General features: G+C 36.7%; 2 protein-coding genes across 9 annotated transcripts in view; one reads left to right on the top strand and one right to left on the bottom strand.

Annotated features, from left to right (window-relative positions):
- The window catches only part of PPFIBP2 (PPFIA binding protein 2), a 107926-nt gene that overhangs the window by 79199 nt on the left and 10101 nt on the right, over positions 1-18626 (top strand). For 5 of the 8 annotated variants that reach the window (XM_049820484.1, XM_049820488.1, XM_049820483.1 and 2 more), the window contains 11 exons: positions 218-310; positions 2772-2880; positions 4367-4399; positions 6135-6196; positions 8753-8828; positions 12479-12576; positions 12768-12832; positions 13094-13162; positions 13597-13657; positions 15522-15563; positions 17532-17676. In XM_049820484.1, the coding sequence (XP_049676441.1) occupies positions 218-310; positions 2772-2880; positions 4367-4399; positions 6135-6196; positions 8753-8828; positions 12479-12576; positions 12768-12832; positions 13094-13162; positions 13597-13657; positions 15522-15563; positions 17532-17676 (853 nt within the window). The remainder of the gene's footprint in view (positions 1-217; positions 311-2771; positions 2881-4366; positions 4400-6134; positions 6197-8752; positions 8829-12478; positions 12577-12767; positions 12833-13093; positions 13163-13596; positions 13658-15521; positions 15564-17531; positions 17677-18626) is intronic. The other 3 variants (XM_049820491.1, XM_049820486.1, XM_049820489.1) reach the window with 2 other exon arrangements.
- The window catches only part of LOC126047200 (NADH-cytochrome b5 reductase 2), a 28157-nt gene continuing 23219 nt past the window's right edge, over positions 13689-18626 (bottom strand). The window contains exon 11 of the transcript XR_007508527.1: positions 13689-13898. The gene's annotated coding sequence lies outside the window, so the exon portion shown is untranslated. The remainder of the gene's footprint in view (positions 13899-18626) is intronic.

Below are 18626 nucleotides of genomic sequence, written 5' to 3'. Positions count from 1 at the left end.
AGAAATTTATTCATAATTTTGAGTAGAGAGTTTGAGAAAGTAGTCCTTATCTCTTAATTCAGAATAGGTTTTGTCATCTTAGACTAGGTCGCAGTTTTTAATGCGGTGGTTCAGTGTTCATGACTGTGTGGTTCGTGCATGATCTTTAATTCAGGACTATGAAAAAATAATGTCTACCAGGGAAATCTTACTTTTAGCTGCTGTTCTTCTTTTGCAGGGTTTGCTACAGGAACTTAGACACCTCAAAATTAAAGTAGAAGAACTGGAAAATGAAAGAAATCAATACGAGTGGAAATTAAAAGCAACTAAAGTAAGCAGAATACTTGGCATTTAGTAATGACAGACTTATTTCAGCTGGAAAGGCGTATGCTCCACTTCTCATCAATATTTACTTTTCTTATAATTGTCTTGTGTCAGGGCCTACTATAAAGTCAAGTTTTCTTCAACCATCTTTGGAATAAATATTTTGGTTTAAATTTTTTGTGCCTTTTTCTGCCTTTTGCTCCTTCTATCTTCTACCTTTTTGTAATTCCTGTTTAAAAAAACAAACAAACAAAAAAGACATTTTGATTTACAAAAGACCTGTTCTGAGGAAGGGCTTATTTGAAGGTTTTCTGTCTTCAGTTGTGTAACGCTGACAAGCCTCTGTGGAATATGCTTTCCAGACTGAAGAGACATGCAAAACTGGTTGGGTGTTCACTTGCTATGGAATTTATTTTAATAGACATTAAGCCCAAAATACACCATTAGATCATCTGCTTTGACTTCGTGTATATCAAAGTGCATAACTGCCTTACACTTCTGTTGACCTTAAATCCTGGAAAGCTGTTGGATCATAATCTGGAGAAACTCGACATTTTAAACACTTAATAATTTTCCCCAGTAAATAATTTTTCTAGTTGAACATTTGCATTGTTAAACAGTTGCACTTTATTTCTAGTTTGAATTTTTAGCACTTTTCCACTAGATTAAAAAGCACGTTATTATTTTTCCCTGTTGAGATACACTTTTGTGCTGTAATCACATCTCCTTTGATTTGTGTAGTACTATGATCCCTATTCATATGAATGACTGGATCATTGAGTTGTAGTTGGATCTTGAAAAACATTTCACATTATTAAACGGAGTTTTCTTTTTAATACTTGATAGCTTGATCCCAAAATGTCAGACATCTATTATTTGTATTAGCATTTCTTTTTTCAGAGAATTCTTGGATGAATATTGAAACATTGCTATCATGTCTTTTTTCCTATTAAGATAATAGCTCTTGTATCCATGAAAATGTTTTCTCTGACATGGTGGATATGAACAGTCTTTGGGAAAATATTTTCTCAAGCAGTGTGTGGCCAGCTGCCAAGACAGATAAAGATTATGGAAAGTGTAGGAGTAGAATGAAAATAAGAAGAATTGTAAAACCCATTGAGTAAGAGAAGATGCAGGACTAGAAAGGATGAAGAGTACAGGGAAAGAGAGAGGAAGCAGAAGAATAACTGTAGAGATGACAGGAATGAGACATTAAAGGAAGAGGGCATTTAAAAGAGCTGTGAGATCAAATAGACCAGGGGAGGCAAATCCAAATCTGGTATTAAGAGGTCTGCAGCTTTTGTCTTCCTGTTGCTCCAGCTTCTTAGATGAGAAATTGGAATATTTCCATGGCTGGATATAAAAAGCATATTAGTCACTGGGAAGTGTTAAACCCCTTCAGAGATGCAACAAGACAGATTCTTCTATTCCGTATGGAATTGCAGGCAGAGTGGTGATCTTTTGCTGCCATCCAGCTGCTTGCTTCCTGATGAAAATAAGTTTGTGTATTAGAGTAAATTAGTCCATGTTTTTCCCTGTTTGGATAATATTGTTTCATGTTTTGCATTTTCTCCTGCTTTATTTTAGTATTTTGAGAAACTGGTCACATTAGTGATTTTGTTTGTTTGTTTCCTTTTTTTTTTTTGGTAACTGCAAGGAGATTTGGTATGCTTTTGCTGAGGGAAATGCAAAATGTTGAGACATAGAGGCTTTAAGGCTGCTGAAGAAAATCTTAATGAAGCTACTGACTTAAAGTATGCTGTTGACAGTTTTTCTCATAAATAGGAAAAAGAGATGAGAGTCACTGTATTTCAAGCTGAAATACAAGTATTTCTTCTCCCTCTGTATTGTTGAGGTCTGTAATATGTGATATGCTATCCCAATCTAGTGACAGCACAAATTGCAGTAAGTGTAAATGAACCACTGGTATTTTGTTGCACATATGTCATCGTTTTCCAAGCCATGCTTTGCTTCTAGCCTATTTGCTGTAGTATCTGATGTGGGGAAGGACAGTTTTGTTATCCTGCTGAGAAGAGAGCTCAGCATTAATAGATTCTCAGTTCTATTAACAAGTAGTAACTAGGATAAAAAATGCTTTGTTATCTTTTAGTGGTCTTCATGCAGAACTCAGGAGTTGCCCTGTAATAGTCATTATTATGTGACCAGCATTGTAGCATTGAGAGCTTTCCAGAGTTTCTTTACCTACATGAATCCTTTGAAAATTTTAACTTTCTGTCTCTCTTCTCCGAGAGCTAATTGCATTGGAAAAAGTGAGCTTCTGTAAAAGGAATTAGGATAGTAACACCATGAAATTTGTACAGTTGTTGTAGTGTTTATGAAATGTCCTGAATTGGGAACAGGATATCAATCATAGTCAGGTGTTATACTTAGAAGTCTTCTAGTTCATGGGAAAGAATCACAGAGAATCTGTAACGACATTACTCTGAATATGTTGTACTCTCTTTCAGGCTGAGATAGCCCAGCTTCAAGAGCAATTAGCTCTCAAGGACGCAGAAATAGAACGCTTACAATGTCAGCTATCTAGGACCTCATCACATAGTGAAGTGGCAGAAAGAGGTAAGAGGAGGGGAAATAAAATTAAAAATCCAAAACCCTACCTTAATTTCACTTTGGTAGCAGCTTGGCTCAGTATTTCAAAGAAATACAAGGACATACAAGAATGGACTTACAGAATTCATTTTGAGAGGAAAAATAGAGCAAATTTTTTTTGTCTTCTGGTAGAGGCCCACAATCTAGAGGCAGCACAAATTGCAGTAAGTGTTCTAAAGGCACTGAAAATTTTTCTACTGAAATTTTATTTATAATTTGAAAGAGTCTTTGTAGTTCAGTAGGAATATATTTTTTGTGTATACCTTCAAAATTTCTTTGAAAAATCTTTACAGTTTCTATTTTTTAAGAAAAAAAAATTGTCACAGTAGTAGCTATGCATAATGTTTAAACGTCCAAACATTCTAAAACATAGTCATTGATTAACGTCTTTCCTTTCTTCAGGACTATATCTCATGTAGGCTCCCTCTCCCATGAAAGGTTGGGCCAGATGGTTTTTCAAGGTGCCTTCCAGTCTGGGCTGTTCTATGATTCTGTGATACTGCAGGTTTCTGTTTTAAATCTGCACCGTTGATACAGGTCAATGGCAAATAAACCAGTTTGTTTAGCCTTTGGTCTCAACCAGTCATGTCACAATTCTCTGAAATATTGACTCCCTGGAGCTTCTGTCAATTGCTGGGCTGAGCAGTATGATATCAGTGACCTTTTTCTTCTATAATACTGACACTTAGCCATGCAGGAATATTGGTGTGTAGTTTACTACAGTTCATCAGCTTAGCTGCACTAACTTCTTTTGTGGGTGTTAACTAATGCTTCCAAAGAGTGCCCTTGTTGATATGTGACTCTTCAGGTGCTGTGCTACCTCTTTCTCAGGGCTTACCAAGAATCTCCTCACAGGGGTTAATGCAGATATGGCTGTTCTAGAAGACTCTATTTTGACTGTTGTTTATTCCAAAGAAGTGGCTTAACATATACTTGGTGCTGATTTCACTCAGCTGCAGAGCTTGTGCATGTAGAGAACTGCATGTCTAACAGCAGCGTTTTGTAGAGGAACTCTTCTACTAATAGAATTTCATATTTTCTATGAGATTCCCGAATGATTTATGATATTTCAAAGGAGAGATAGTGGTATGACAATAAACAAATAGCTCAGCAACTTCTAGTAGCGTGTCTCTTCCTGTTCATGCTGAAGACGGGTGAAACTGTCCTTGATTCCAGTGGGAATAGAATCAAACCCTGTAGAGATTCTTTAGGCTACGCTTAACGAAACCACTTAAACTATATTTGAATGGCAACAGTATGCAGCAGTAATAATTCTTCTGCAAATAATTTGCTGATGTATCAGATTTTTAGGTGGTCTTCTCAAATAAAGTTGAAAAATAATGTCAATGTACTTGTAGTATGCTTGAATGCATATTCTAATTAAATTGCAAAATTTATCTAATATGTGCTTTTTCTACATAATTTATTTGACTCTCACCACTTACCATCGTAGAGGAAGTTTATAGGAGAAGGCTAAAAGAAAAACGTAAGCCTTGCAATTCACTTTTGGCTTTATCTCACTGTTTCTTTCACACAAATTATAACTCAGATGCATTCTGCAGCAATAATTCAATGTTTGTTTAGATTTAGCTGTCTAATTGTAATATACGAGAGATTGCTTTCATTGCTTGCAGCAAGCAGACAGCTACTTGCCCTATTTAGTAAGATTTCACTTCAGAAAAAAAAATTAGAGGTTCACAAATCAGATAGTTGGACTTCAAATGGACATTGTCAAGGTTAACAGAGCCAAAACTTAACCTTTACCTCTTTTTATGTGTACATATGTAAAATCCATTTAATATCTGGAAAGATGGCTTTAAATGGAAGCCTCCTTCTTTGGAGGGAAAGGATTTGGGCTTTTTTTTTAATCAGTGCAGTAAATTAAAAAAAACAAACAAACAACAAAACAGTCTGAATAAAAATGTTTCCAATGATGTTGTTATAAGTATTGTAAGTAAAGTTTGCTTTAATGTGCTTAAAAATACCTCGACACCAGTTCTTTTTGAAGTCTAATATTTGTAAAGAGAAATTAGTAGGACTGAGATTTTTTTAATGGCTTTTTAAAAATCTTCCAATTGCTTGCCCACTGCCTGCTGGCTTCAGTTTTTGATTTGGCTGTGTCTGTGCATGTCTTGTTTTACTAAGTGTTCTCTTTTGCAAGAGAAATGTTTGCAAGGTTCATTTACATGTTTTAAAATTTAATCATTACAAGGTGTGTAATTTTCAGAATCACTACAAGAAAAACTAATTACAGTTTCTGTAACTAGTTTAGATATGACATTGTATGTTCAACATTTAGTTGTAAAATTTTTTTTTTAAATATGCAGTATTGATTTTCTTTCTTCTCTCACTTCATGCCTGCCACATCTGTTTTTCATAGTCTTTTGTGAAAGAAGTGGGTCTGTTTTAATGTCAAAGCATGAATTCCTTGAGTGGCAGTTACAACAGATAAACTGTTTCAGGTTCTGTCTCTATAGTCTACACTTTAGGTGTACAGGTTAGTACTGGAGGACTTGCTAGGAATAGTGCGTAGAGAAGAAATGAATTGTTTGGTTCAGCAAAGTTAGGATGACACGATTAACAACCTCATAAATTTTTAGAGAGTGTGTTTTAATTGATTTGACTATAACATTCCTGAATAACCTCTATCTTGTAACACTAAATTGTGTGTGAGGCAATTCTGTATTAGCTCTTGATGTAGATTTTTAACTTAGTTATTCATGCTGAAATGTTTTAAGAAAAAAAGAATTTTACAAATTTTCCTTGTATCAAACTAGGTTTTGTTATTTTTCATTTCCAAGTTTCATGAATGTCCTCGAACTACTTCTCATAAGCTGGTGAATATTTTTCTTAGATGGAATATAATTAATTTTCAATCATACTTACAATTATTTCTTTAAATATATAACAGCAAACACACTCTCATTTTTTGCAAAATAAGCGTCAATGTTTTTCTTTTTTTTATTACTTGACTTTTAGAGTATAAACCAGTATTACGTAGCCTCTTATAATCAAAACCAGCATGTTTGTCTTGTGCGATGCTTTTAATAGTTCAGCTTTCGAAAAGCTCTAAGTTAAATGTAGATTAAGAGTGCATTTGCCATGCCACTGACATGGTTTTGGTTACTCATAAGGACCTAAGGAGAGTATCACAAAATATATATTGTTTACACTAAATATAGCAAGTGTACTTTCCTTATAACATTTTTAAAACATTTTAGATCAAGAAGTCCAACGGTTGAAGATAGGAATGGAATCATTATTGGCTGCAAATGAAGAAAAGGTGAGAAAATAATCCTTGTTCTACATAATAAGAATGAAATGATGGTTTTGAATGTCTGAAATGTTCTGAATAGCCTGCTTTGTATAAGCATGGTAGTGCCCTCTTTTTTTGGATTATCCCATGAGATTGTGACAGAAGGTCGATTTTTAAATAGAAAGTGTGGCTGACCTTGCTAACCTGGCTGCAGAACTTGGGAGGCTCATTAGATTCCGGAGGAGAGTAGAAGCCAAGGCTGTAATGAGCAGAATCTCCTGGCTTCTGCTATTAAAAAGGTCACTAAGATCTGGTCGTCTCTGGCAGCTCTTCATCTTCCAACCTAATCTGAAGTGCATTGATATCCCCAGTTTAGACTGATATTAAAAGAAAGTCACAGTGGCCTTTGAATCAGACTCAAATTTTGGGAGAAAGGGACCAGATTTAGAGATGGGGGGGGGGGGGGGGGGCGGTACTAAAGGAGAGGAGAAGTGAAATTAAACCCATTTAAATGGTAAATATGCTTTTTGTCTCTTATCACCTGTATGCTATTTGCCTGTCAATTGGACAATTCAGTGCAGGGTTTAGGGCTCAGTCTTGGAGGATGTTGAATCTCCACCTTCAGATGCCATTGACTTGCTACAGAAATTGTTCCTTATTTTGGGGTGGGGGGGGTTAATTCTTGAGGAAATTGTAATTCTTGTTTTATGGTAATAAAACAGGCTGTAGGATGTTTCCCTTTATGGTGACACACCCATATATGATCAAATAGAAAATAATATACATCCCTAAAAACTTCCTTTAGTAAGTGGGGAATCTGGACAGCGCAATGTTAATTCTGGAGAATATTAATGTGACTCATAACAACATTTAATTCTTCAAAAAAACAAAAAGCCAAAATTTACATCTGGAAAATAAAAGACGTGGCACTCTCTCTTGCCAAAATTATTCCAAGTCTGTGTAAGATTTTTGCATTTGAAGGGAACACAAAGTATTGTTGCTTATGTCCTAATATCTAGATATAATCACAGGGAAAGGAGGGTTAATTCCCTGGAAACTGTAGTATTTAAACTACTGGACTGGTGGTTGACCCACAGCTTCTTAAATGTTTAATGTAGAACTGTTACCTTCAATAATATTGCAAAATAAAGTATCCTTACTGAGGGAAAATAGCTCTAAGTAGCTTTTGGGATAACTCTAAATATTCCTTGTGTCATTTAGGACAGAAAGTGTTCAACTAAGTTGGTAGTAAGTGGTATACTTATTTCCTTTTTAAAAAAAAAGTTAGTCTCAGTTCTTTGCTGTGAATAACCTATTGCTTCTATCCATAGTTGGGATAACTGGGTATCTGTTTTAGGCCTCTTTTGTCTTGTGTATACTTGCAGAGGCGTGAAGGGGACGATCAGCATCATCTACCATTCTGTAATGTGGTAAAGGACTGGTTTCTGTGCAGTTACTCCTACAAATCAGTTGATATCTGCTGTGACTGTAATGTAGCATATGTATACTGAAGCAGATTTTAACTGAAGTATCTCTGACACTGACCTAGCCATGGCAGTGCAGCAGCTCAGTATCAGCTAATCACTTAAATACTTGCCAACTTCCCTGGAAGGTTTGGGGTTTTTTTCCCCAGTGCCCACCTCTCTACTTCTGTGGCTTTCCTGACACCTGCTTGTGAAAACTAGTTCCTTGGGTTTGTATTCAGTGCTCTGTAGTCAGAGCACTGGGCAAAATTATTGCACAGGAATGGTTTAGAACTGAGGTCAAAGAAGCAGGACAAACTGCAAGAGTACAAATTGCAAGACTGCATACTTAGTGACCGATAGCAAGACTTTACTATCATCAGGGACACAATATCATACAGAGAAATGAGAGTAATGACAGATCCAATCAAATAATGATTACTACCCATCGCTATGTCGCATCTGTGCAAAAGGAAAGCGCCCTCCCTGAATACGTGAATCAAGATGCTTTCCATAAGTTATAGGAAAGCATTGGGTATTGAACAAAAAGTGGAGTTGGGTAATGCATTAGACATTCATGAGACCTCACTTCTTTGGTTCTGTATAGGTTTCACTGGCCAAGTTCAAAAAGGTGTGCTCAAAACCGGAGTAAGAGTAGATGTTGGAATGCAGAACATATCCTACAGGAGAGGATTAATAAACATGACTAGATTGTTAAACTATACGAAACATAAACATGATTTACTTTATGATAACAGGTACAATGCTAGCAAAAAACCAAACACTGCCCACTTCAGGCAATTGAGGTTCAACTCCAGAATGTTCCCTTGACTCTTAGAAGTGAAAGCAGATTTCCAAGTTATACTTCTGTAAATAACTCATGTACTAGTAATGTCAAATTCCTCTGGTTTCCTTATATCCATAGTTTCACACTGTCCAACAAATATTATGTACAATGGCAAATAAAAGCCAAGAAACATTCCTTACAAGGCATGTGAGAGACTTGATCCTGCTTTCTGGAAAAGCAGGCCAAAATCACAGAAATGAGCATGTAATACAGTGTTTCTGCAGGTTAAAAATGTAGGATTTTAAATATGATTTTATGTAATGCTTTTCACAGGACCGTCGAATAGAGGAGTTAACGCTATTGCTAAGCCAGTACAGGAGGGTGAAAGAGATAATGATTGCAGCTCATGGTAAAATGTCTTTTGAAAAATTTCCTGATATCGGGTCTCTTAAAAACTGCATGCACGACAACTGCTATTTGTTGTCCTTTTAAATATATGTGTACGGTAATATATATTTTATTATGTATGTATTTGTATCATGTTGGAGTGCTACGAGAGAAAGTATACACTCTTTCAGGTACAGAGGGAACCACAGTATGTCTTCACCAGGCTTGTGTGTTATGGCCTGTAGTTTGTGGAGATTTCCTTTTTGTTTCCTATGCTGTTGGCAGTACAAGAAAAAAGGGTCAAATCTGTCTGGAGATTTAATTACAACATTACTATTCAGCAGGACTTCTGTGACTGAATTTTATGCTCTACTCCATAAGTCATAACCTAAAATTTGTTCTACATCAGTCAATAGTAAATCCCTTCTTGGAGCCTAATTTTGGTGCTGTATGGTTTTTTAGATGGTGTCATTAAGGATTCTGATTGATAAGGAAGGATGACTGATGAGATTACTGCTCTGGTTGTACATCCACGTGAACTGCTGCTCATCAGTTGGGTCTAATGCACTGCAGTTTACCTCCTTATGTGCCAAGGCAATCTGAAGTCAGCAACTGCTCTCCTGAAAACACTTTGCTGTATACTTGCAGTGGGGCAGGAGCTTTGCCCGCAGAACTCCTACATCCACGTAGCGATGGCTGGGTAGGCAGCTGTGGCTGCGGTTTTATTAGCTGCTCCATGCAGTCCTGTGTCTCCTTGCTGACGGGACTCCTGTAAGTGTCTACCACAGTGCAGGCCTACGACACATGTCCTTCATGGCCAAAGCTTCGTACTTCCTTTTTCACTGCTGCTGGTTGCAATCCCCTTGGTTGCATGTAGGTTTTAGAGCCCAGACCAAAAGGAATTAGAGCAAAAAGGGTGAAAAGGAGGGAGCAAACAGCAGGACGCTCATGCAGACAGAATTTGCCGACACGGGCAATTAGGAAAGTTCATTCAAATTAGCTAAAGGCAGGAGTTTACAGTATTCTTATTAAATTGTATTCTATCCCTCTCAAGAATCTCTTATTCAAAATTAAAATGACATTCAGTTTGATTTAAATTAATTCAAGTGTAGGAGATGAATAAAGTATGCAGATAGGTTTTAAGTTTGTATGGTGTTTCCTGTGACCACTACGTTATGAGTAACCATTTTTTACAGTGTAAAATGCTATCAGGAGACCTTAGTGGATTATGAACATTAATTAATTAAATATGTCATCCTATATGCGGATTTCCTACACCACAGTTCAATTCGGGAATGGCGGTAATGATCAGCTTCCAGCCAGCTAGTGTTAATGACACAATGTTCTCCTTTTATGTCACATTTTTTATATGGTATGCATAAAAGGGAAGCTGATCTCAGGTGCAACTTGATACTGTTAGGAGGACTTTTTTCTTTTTTGCTAAAAAGAGTTGCAATGAATATAGTAAGTTCTGTTGCCCTTCCCTTTACACTAGGAAAAATCCTGAGAGCCAACTAGGCAAGTTCTGGTTTGGAGGGAACAACTGAAAACCCATGGTTGCTCTGGTGCACACAATATTATATATTTAACTTCAAAATCTGGGGGGAATCTTTGTCCCATTTCTGTTATGCTGCAGGAAGTGGAGTGGGTTTTAGGACAATCTCATTTTAAGTTGCCACCTTAGTTTTCAGGACTAAATTTAGTGTGGGAAACATGACCTTCTGAAAGGACAGTTTTGTTCAACGTACATCATCACATTAACACAATACTTTCAGGTCTTGTATGGCAGAATGGAAACTTGTATTTAACACGCAACAATAGGGAACAAGTGTCAGGTAAATCTCTCTCTCTGAATATTCGTTGTTAAAAAAAAGAAAAAAAAAAAGTCTCTCACTTGATAGTGTTCTGAAAGGAGATCCAACGGTGTGATTGTAGCTTTTGGAGACATAATTGATCTTAACTCCCAAGACAGCTACACCACTGTTACACTCAGAGTGGGTGCTCTCAACAGCAAGCCCTGCCGTTCTGCTCTCCTTGGCCCCATCCTGGCTGTAGAGATTTGAGTGCATCATTCCCCTGTGGGACGTGGTTTTTGGAGGACGCTTGTGTGCATGAGCAAGGAGCAAACCATGACGCTCTGGATTATTGAGCTGGTACTGCAGGGAGTATGATGGTGTTACTGTATGCTAAGATAGATGTTCAGTACAGTGTAAATAAAAAAACATTGATGCTTAGCATAATAAAACAAAAACAAACCCCAATACATGTGTAGGAACTAGAGTGTATACTGAGATTGCCCACGCTGAGGTACATACTGTGATGGCTACAGTATTATCACAACCCAAATGAGCTTGTTACCTTACATGTGTTTGTGGGAGTTTCACTTTTTGGTTCCAAACAAATATCTCCCTTGATTATTTATTTTTTTTATTTCTAGAGGTGTGTTTTAAAGGTTCCCTTTGAAGTGTAACCTCTGCTTAAAAACTTGGTAGAATCAATGGATTGAAATCTTCTGTCTGATACCCATTTCAAATAATTACTTGACAGAAACACAATATATTATAAGCATTTCTTATTTCTGCTTAAGGCAAGCTACAAACCATGTTGACAAAAGATGACTGACTCTTCACCATAGGTAGCCCGTTTATTTAAAAAAACGTTAAAGTAGGGCAGCTGCTTGAAACAGCCACTGACAGTTGAGCAAAATGTAAAGGAGCTATATCCTGAACTCAGCTATAGTTAGCTCTTTAGTGCTAACTGAAGGGCTGTGTACCAGCGTAAGTTTTACTTCATATCCTGAAGGGCCAATGGTGAGTATCAGGCCTGCTGGCAGTCTTTGTAGCTGAACAGCATGATAACCAAGCTCATGTCTAATGAGTTTTCAAGTGATCTCTCTTCTGATAGTGCCAAGGCTTAACCATAAGATTTGATGTTCTTTCATAGCTGCCTAGAGCTGCCGCACCTCTATCACGTAAATTAGGAATTATTCATGTGTGTAAAGGTCAGTCTAAATTTCTCCATCATGGCATAGCAGCCCTTCCACATCCTGTTTGCAACCCTGTGCGTAGGAGATCTCCAGAAAAAATTTCTTACTCAAAATACTCCAGAGGCTTGCTGAGCACTAAATATTCAGACCCTGATTTTGTGCTGCAGCTTTGACAATTTAGGAATAAAAATCCTACTAAATAATGACTTTGGAGTATTGCAGTATTTGTTTAGGTCTGGCATATCCAGAAAAACCTGGAGTGTGTTTACCATGTTCATCCTTGAACTGAGCATGGGGCACTGCATTATGATACAGATAATGTCAAACGTGCATACTACCTATAAAGCGATACACTGTAAGTAAGAAATCGGTACCAACTTGAACTTGCCTCAGAACATCAAACTGAGTAAGAGTGGTTCATAAGCTGCCTCATAAGCACTCACAGCAGAGCACAGCATATAAGTGGAAATGATAAATTTGTTGCTCTAATGTTAAGCAGCTTCCTTGTAAGAGCCCAAAGGAGGGGTGGGGAGCAAGGGGGCTGGTAAACTACATGCAGAAGGGGAATTTAGAGACTGAAGTATTTAGACTGTCTGATATGGTCCTAAAGGGGGGTGTGTGTGGGGGGGGGGGTGTTGGTTGGCTTGTTTCTCTCCCTTTCTACTTCTAATTTTTAATGCTTACAGGCTCTTCTGTCTCTGGTGGCAGTGAAGAGGAACTTGAGACAACTTTACGGAAGTGGAATCTTTTGAATAATCCTCAAGGAGAATTATTTAAAACAGAGGTACTTAGTAAACATGTTTTAGAAGCACGTTCTGCTGTATATATGATTTGTTTGCATTGGTTTCTCTGTAATAGCTAAAGTAATGTAGATGAGGATTTGGCCCTGGCTGAATTTTTGTAACTCTTGGTACGGGCACAATAGACTCAGAATCAGGCATAGAGTTACAGGCTTGAAACTCGTATTTTACACAGGTCTCTTCAGGAGAATTGTCACCAGCCTTGCTCTCTCCGGTACCACACAAAGCTATGGAAATCAGGTATGATCTTTGTTTCTTGGTTTTTGTGTGAATTGTCCTAAGTCTGTATTATTTAATCCATTTAACTCTTGGGACCTTGTTTTGCCTGTTCTTGGCTTTGCAAGAACTTTTGGGTAAGTTGTGAAAGGAGCGTTTGCCATGGCAGTTTGCAATACTTAGTTGTATAAGGTTTGAATTACTGAAATAAAATTAGCACTTTTATATATCAGAAGATATATGTATTTTAGTACTTAAAACAGTATATTTTATTCTGATTTAAAGTGGAAGCATTCCAGTATCTTCAACTAATTTAACCTCTCCACAAGAAGAATCTTTGGAAATCATAAACAGGTAAGAAAGAGTAACTTTAATTGAAATGTATGACATACAACCAGAATTTTTTTTTATAATTCTGCATTTTTCCATTTTTAAAGTCCCTTAATGTTGTATGCTGTTCACAGAGAGTTGTTACTTTCTACTTTTGCTTAAGAGCTTCTAAAAAGTCATCTATGATAAAAGGTTTAAAACTGTACATTGCACCTTGTTGCCTTTCACTGTTGATCAAAGGGTGTCAAGCTGCTGTTTCTGACTTCATCTATTGCAGTTCCCAATACTATGAGTTTTAGGCTAAAAATATAATAAAATAAATACTCTTCTAATTTTTAATTATCTGTTATATGCAGACATTATGTGATATATACAGCTGTCATATAGATACAGTTGTGGCACATGCACACATACTATGTTGTATTAACTGTTGCCTTTTTGCTTGTCATTATTTTAAGGGTTCCACAGAAAAAAAAGTCAAGTAGTTTAGAAGACTTGCAGAGTGAATCCCTGGAAAAGGTTGGTTTATTTGTAATCACAATTTCTGGTGTTTAATATCATGACTAAAAGATAAAGGTCAAGTATAAATATTCTTTTTGTTTCACATATAGTAACCCTAACCACCACTAACATTGTATGTGAGGAAAAAAGCCTTAATGATAAAATAGTTCAGGTTCTTTTTTTACCCCGTTGCCAAGCTTAAAATAAACAAACCAGTTGACACACCCATATGCATGCATTCTCAAATTCAGCTTTTTGCCTGAAAGATAAGAAAAATATTTACGAGAAATACAACAAATAATGAGGAGTCATTTTGTTGAACTGCAGTATTATTTTGTTTATAGGTAAGTTTGACTTCAAAATCACTAAAAATGTTAAGGCAGCAAATCCTGAAAGTAGTTAAATATTTGGACTGAGTATTTCCACATAGGATTCCTTTTTGAGTGTTTTCACATAAATATGAGTGTCGCTCCCTAACTTAGACTTCTAACATAAATGGCATTCCTGAAGATGGCAGTGATGCTGCCTTAGTTAAAACAGCAGGAGCACTGTTATTAATTCAAAGGCTTAACTTCATTCCAGAATAAAGACTTTCCAATTCACAAAGTCTCATTACGTTATGGTCCAGAGGCTTGTTTTGTCATTATATACACTGAAATTTTTCTGCACTTGTAATTATGCTTTGTGAGATTGTTATTGACACTTTCTATACTCAAATTAGGCCTAATACTAGATTACCCATACCCAGTAATGCCATTTAAAATGGATAGTAGTAATAGGATTGTTCCAGTTCTTCAAATGTTCATAAATTTTTCTTAAATCTCTGAAGATGACAGTGACCAAATAGAATATTTGAAATTTGTGTTGCACTCATTCGACTGTAGTCATTTCAGAACTAACATTTCATTCCATGTGGAATTTATGAAGGTCTGTTTTCTTTTCATAACTTTTAAATTATTTTCCTGTCTTAAATTAAAAAACTTAACCTGTCGATGTGATATGATGTGATAAGGCTGTACCTACACATTTAGGCTGTAAATCTGCTCTATCTGTTAAATCAGAGTCCATAGAGGAACAAGAAACCACCAAGGATATGAGAGAATTGTAGCAAGCCAGCCCCATGTTCAGCAAGGCATTTAAATTGTATGCCCTAATTTAGGCATGAGGCTTCTTAGTATAATAACTGAGACACCCCACCCCCCGCCATGTGTATGAATGAGTGGCTAAATGTGAAATAGTTGCAACCAAAACTAAGGCCAAGAAAACTTGTTTTGCTGACTCAGCATGACAAGACTGCCTCTTGCATTAAGTCCAAAAGAACCTGTGCTAGCGGCATTGTTTACTGCAGCTATTCTACTTTGCACAAAACTCAAATTCCAGTTACGTCCAGCAATAATAATTATAAAACAAAACACATTGGGGGCCCTGACCTAGCTGTGCTGGTATTTTTATCACTTCATTTCTATCACAGCTCTTTATGGTTTCAGCTGGATACATACAGTATTGTGAATGTTCTTTTTTTGTGTCAGTCATTTTCATATTGTTTTAACTGTTAAACAGCTGTTATGTTCCCAGCTTAAAGTTAAGTCTAAAGAGACCACCCAGAAGCCTGAAAATAGAAAAATTCCTTTGATCACAACAGAACCTGAACAGGGCCCAAATTTTGTAGAGTGATTTGAACAAACACATTTAGTATTAAATTAAGTATTTTATTGAAAAGAAATGAAGAGATACCAGACCTTGTAATATATTGTCAATGCATTAGGTAGTATCACAATAGTAATAAGACTACAATTGATGTTCTGTGTATGTATGTTAATACTAACATTTGTTTGTTGCTTTTTTCCATAAAACTGAAATTACCCTCCCTGCAACTCCGTAGTATGTAGACGGAAAACCAGTACAGCCTGTTGTAGAACAAGAGGTATATTAACTGTAAACTCTCTTAACATTTATCTGTTGTGATGTGCTATGATGGTATGGCTGTGTTTTCATTTTATATTAATTTTCTTTTTATAATATTTGTGTAGTTCCAGTACTGACAAACTCTGAGAACAGGGGTAGGGATTTGAGAGGGAATATTTTTTTTTTATCTAAAAGCTTTTATATGAGGTTAGAAGCTGAAGTTAGTCAATTTCAAAAAATACAGTGCTAATGTAATAAGCAGTTTCTCTACTCATATAATTTTTGGTACAAGTAAGAATGTGCTCCTGCAGTTGCCAAAACAGGAGCAGGGGTTGAGGAATGGAGAACTCTGGACTGCAGTTATAGTATCACAAAGATCCCTCTAGGCCTTGAAATGAGAATAGATAAACCAGTGGTTATCTCATTATATATTCATGTATCATCCTGTCACAGACAATGTTTTAAAAATAACTTTGTTAGAATGGGGTTACTAAATAGAAGCATACTGTATGTTTCTGTATACTAAATATGTTTTGCATATTTTCAGTATGGTTTTCCTACATAACCTCCTTTCTTATACCAAAACATTTACCAATACAAGCTTATTCCAAAACACACATTGAATGTACACCACTCCCACTAATGTCAATTGGAGTTGCTGGTTCATTGCTTCTCTGGAAAAGCCTCTATATTCCTATAGTTTTGGCAGTTGTAGGATATACATTTTTGCCCAGAGTGATGGTTCCTTCATCTTTTCATTTGGATTCAGTATTGAAGAAATCTCAACATGCCACTTCCAAAACGGTAGACAAGTACCTCTGTGAAACACACCCCTAGGCTGGAAAAATACCTTGTTAGGCTCAAAACTATCAGATTTATATGCAAGTTCTGATCCACCCTTGTACAAGGGGCAAGAATCCCAAGTAGTTGATCACTGAAAAATTGAATACAAGGAAAAATAAGAGATACTCTATTTTTAACAAAGCCTACCTACCAGTTCCCTTTTAATACAATATACTGGGACTCTGAGGACCATCTCTTGGGAGCTCTGTTGCTGGAGCAAGGTCCTTCCAGCATAAGTAGTCTCACTGATGATAGTGATGCTGTGTATGTGTACCATAGCTGCAGGCAAGCATTACATTAGACTCTTAAGTTAGGCTAACGTGGACAAAAATTGTAGAGTCAGCAGCCATTCCGACTAGCCCTAAAATACAGCTCAGTCTATGCCTTTTTTCCCCAGCATATATCAAAAGTATACCTTGTGCTTAGGTTCTATAATATAATTAGCAAGTATGTATTTAGTTATAATTACTTTTTAAAAAAAAACCTTGCATTTGTAATGTTATCTATACAAAGAGATCTTAATTCTTACAAAAGTTAAATTTCTGTACTGTGACTTCATTGTTGATTCTCTTTACTGTTATTAATGGTGGTGGGCAAATATGTTTGACAAAATTTGAGTTATACAAATACTTTTGGCTTAAATTCCAGCAAGATACAGTTGTGAGGCAGAAGCATAGACAGACTAGTGAAAAAATAGGGAAAAAAATTGACAGAGCAAAGAATGGCCTGGGACGTAACCAAATGCATTTCTGCCACCATCGAAGTTGACCTTGGAAGGACCAAATTATTATATAGTTCCAGGGCCCTAGAGGAAAGGGAGACAGCATAAAAAATTCTTATGACAAAACCAGGTAATACTGAACATATATTATATTTTAATGTAATATACAGTCTGGCTGAAGTGGGAGGGGCAGATGGGGGAAGAGAAGGCTGTGTCTTAGCTAGAAAACTTTTGTCAGCTGACTATTGGATTTCAATTGAATTACCTGTAAGCAGGAACGTGGATGGGGTGGTGTCCTTTCGAACCATGAACTTCAAATACTTTTTCTCAGCTTTTAAAATATTGTGTACTGGAGTGTAAATGCTAGGAGTGATTTGATTTTGTGTTTGTTTATTTTATTTTTCTCTCTTTAAAAAAACCCAGAGTAAGCCACTTGTTAAAGGCAGCAAGTATCAAACCTTGCCAGGAAAGCTGCCTCGACCCTTACAGAATGGAGAGCAGGGAACATACAATTCGCCAGATGGCTGTGGCATGAATGACAACGAGGACAACAGCATCCGCGGCCTGAGTATGTATCCATGCCTCTCTGAGAGGGTTATGTAGGGAGGGAGAAAAGGCAAACCGTTTGAGGGAATGGGACATAACATGGCATGTAGTCTGCTATGCCAGAACAATGGACTATGATGATCACATGATTCAGTTAGGTAAAGTTCTGCCTCTTTTTTTAACAATGTACCAAAAACATTCCACATTAGCTCACTGGAGAGTAAAGGATAGTTTTAAGCTAGGGCGTTCTTTTCCGGTGATACAATTGGCTGATGTCATTGATAGCATAAGTAATGAAGAGACAGTCTTTTGGAGACAGTGGACAGAGCATTCTGAAAGTCAACAAATCTGTAACTAAAAACTGGAACTTCTAGAGATTCAAACCCATTGCCAATATGAATAAGCAGTATTTTTTACAGACACACTTCCAATGCTCACCTGAGCTTGCTGATCTGTTTTCTTAAAAAATAAGCAAGCAAACAAAAATGCACAGCCAAGTACGTCATCAGTACTTCTAAAAAATGTATGTTAGATTGGTGTATTAAAACAAACAAACCCGTCCCTTGCCATCCCACTGCATGCGAAACTTGACAATATAACTAGCACCAACGTGCACGTTTCAGGCAAAAGTCTAGTATCAGCACTGTCGGTTCCTGTAGCTTGTGGGGACCCACAAGTGAAAAATTAGCTTGCTAGGTGCAGAAAAAACATCAGTGGATTTTGAAAATATAAGTATATTGTTATTCCACAACCATAGCCATGTGTGGAAGCCTATATTAATTTCTTTTCAGTGACATCTTAAGCATGGATTTACTGACAAAAAGTATTACAATGAGGCACAGAACCAGGTATTTGCCAAGGACTGAAGAGCTTGGGAGCTCAGGCACAAGAGTATCCCTTGCCGTTTTGAAGTGTTCCTACACTTGAAAAGTTATAGTGGGGTTTTTTGTTTGGTGGGGTGTCATGGTTTAA

Source organism: Accipiter gentilis, chromosome 17 (assembly GCF_929443795.1).
Source record: "Accipiter gentilis chromosome 17, bAccGen1.1, whole genome shotgun sequence".
NCBI lineage: Eukaryota > Metazoa > Chordata > Aves > Accipitriformes > Accipitridae > Astur > Astur gentilis.
Note: the sequence above shows the minus strand (reverse complement) of the source record. Positions and strands in the feature narration are given on the sequence as shown.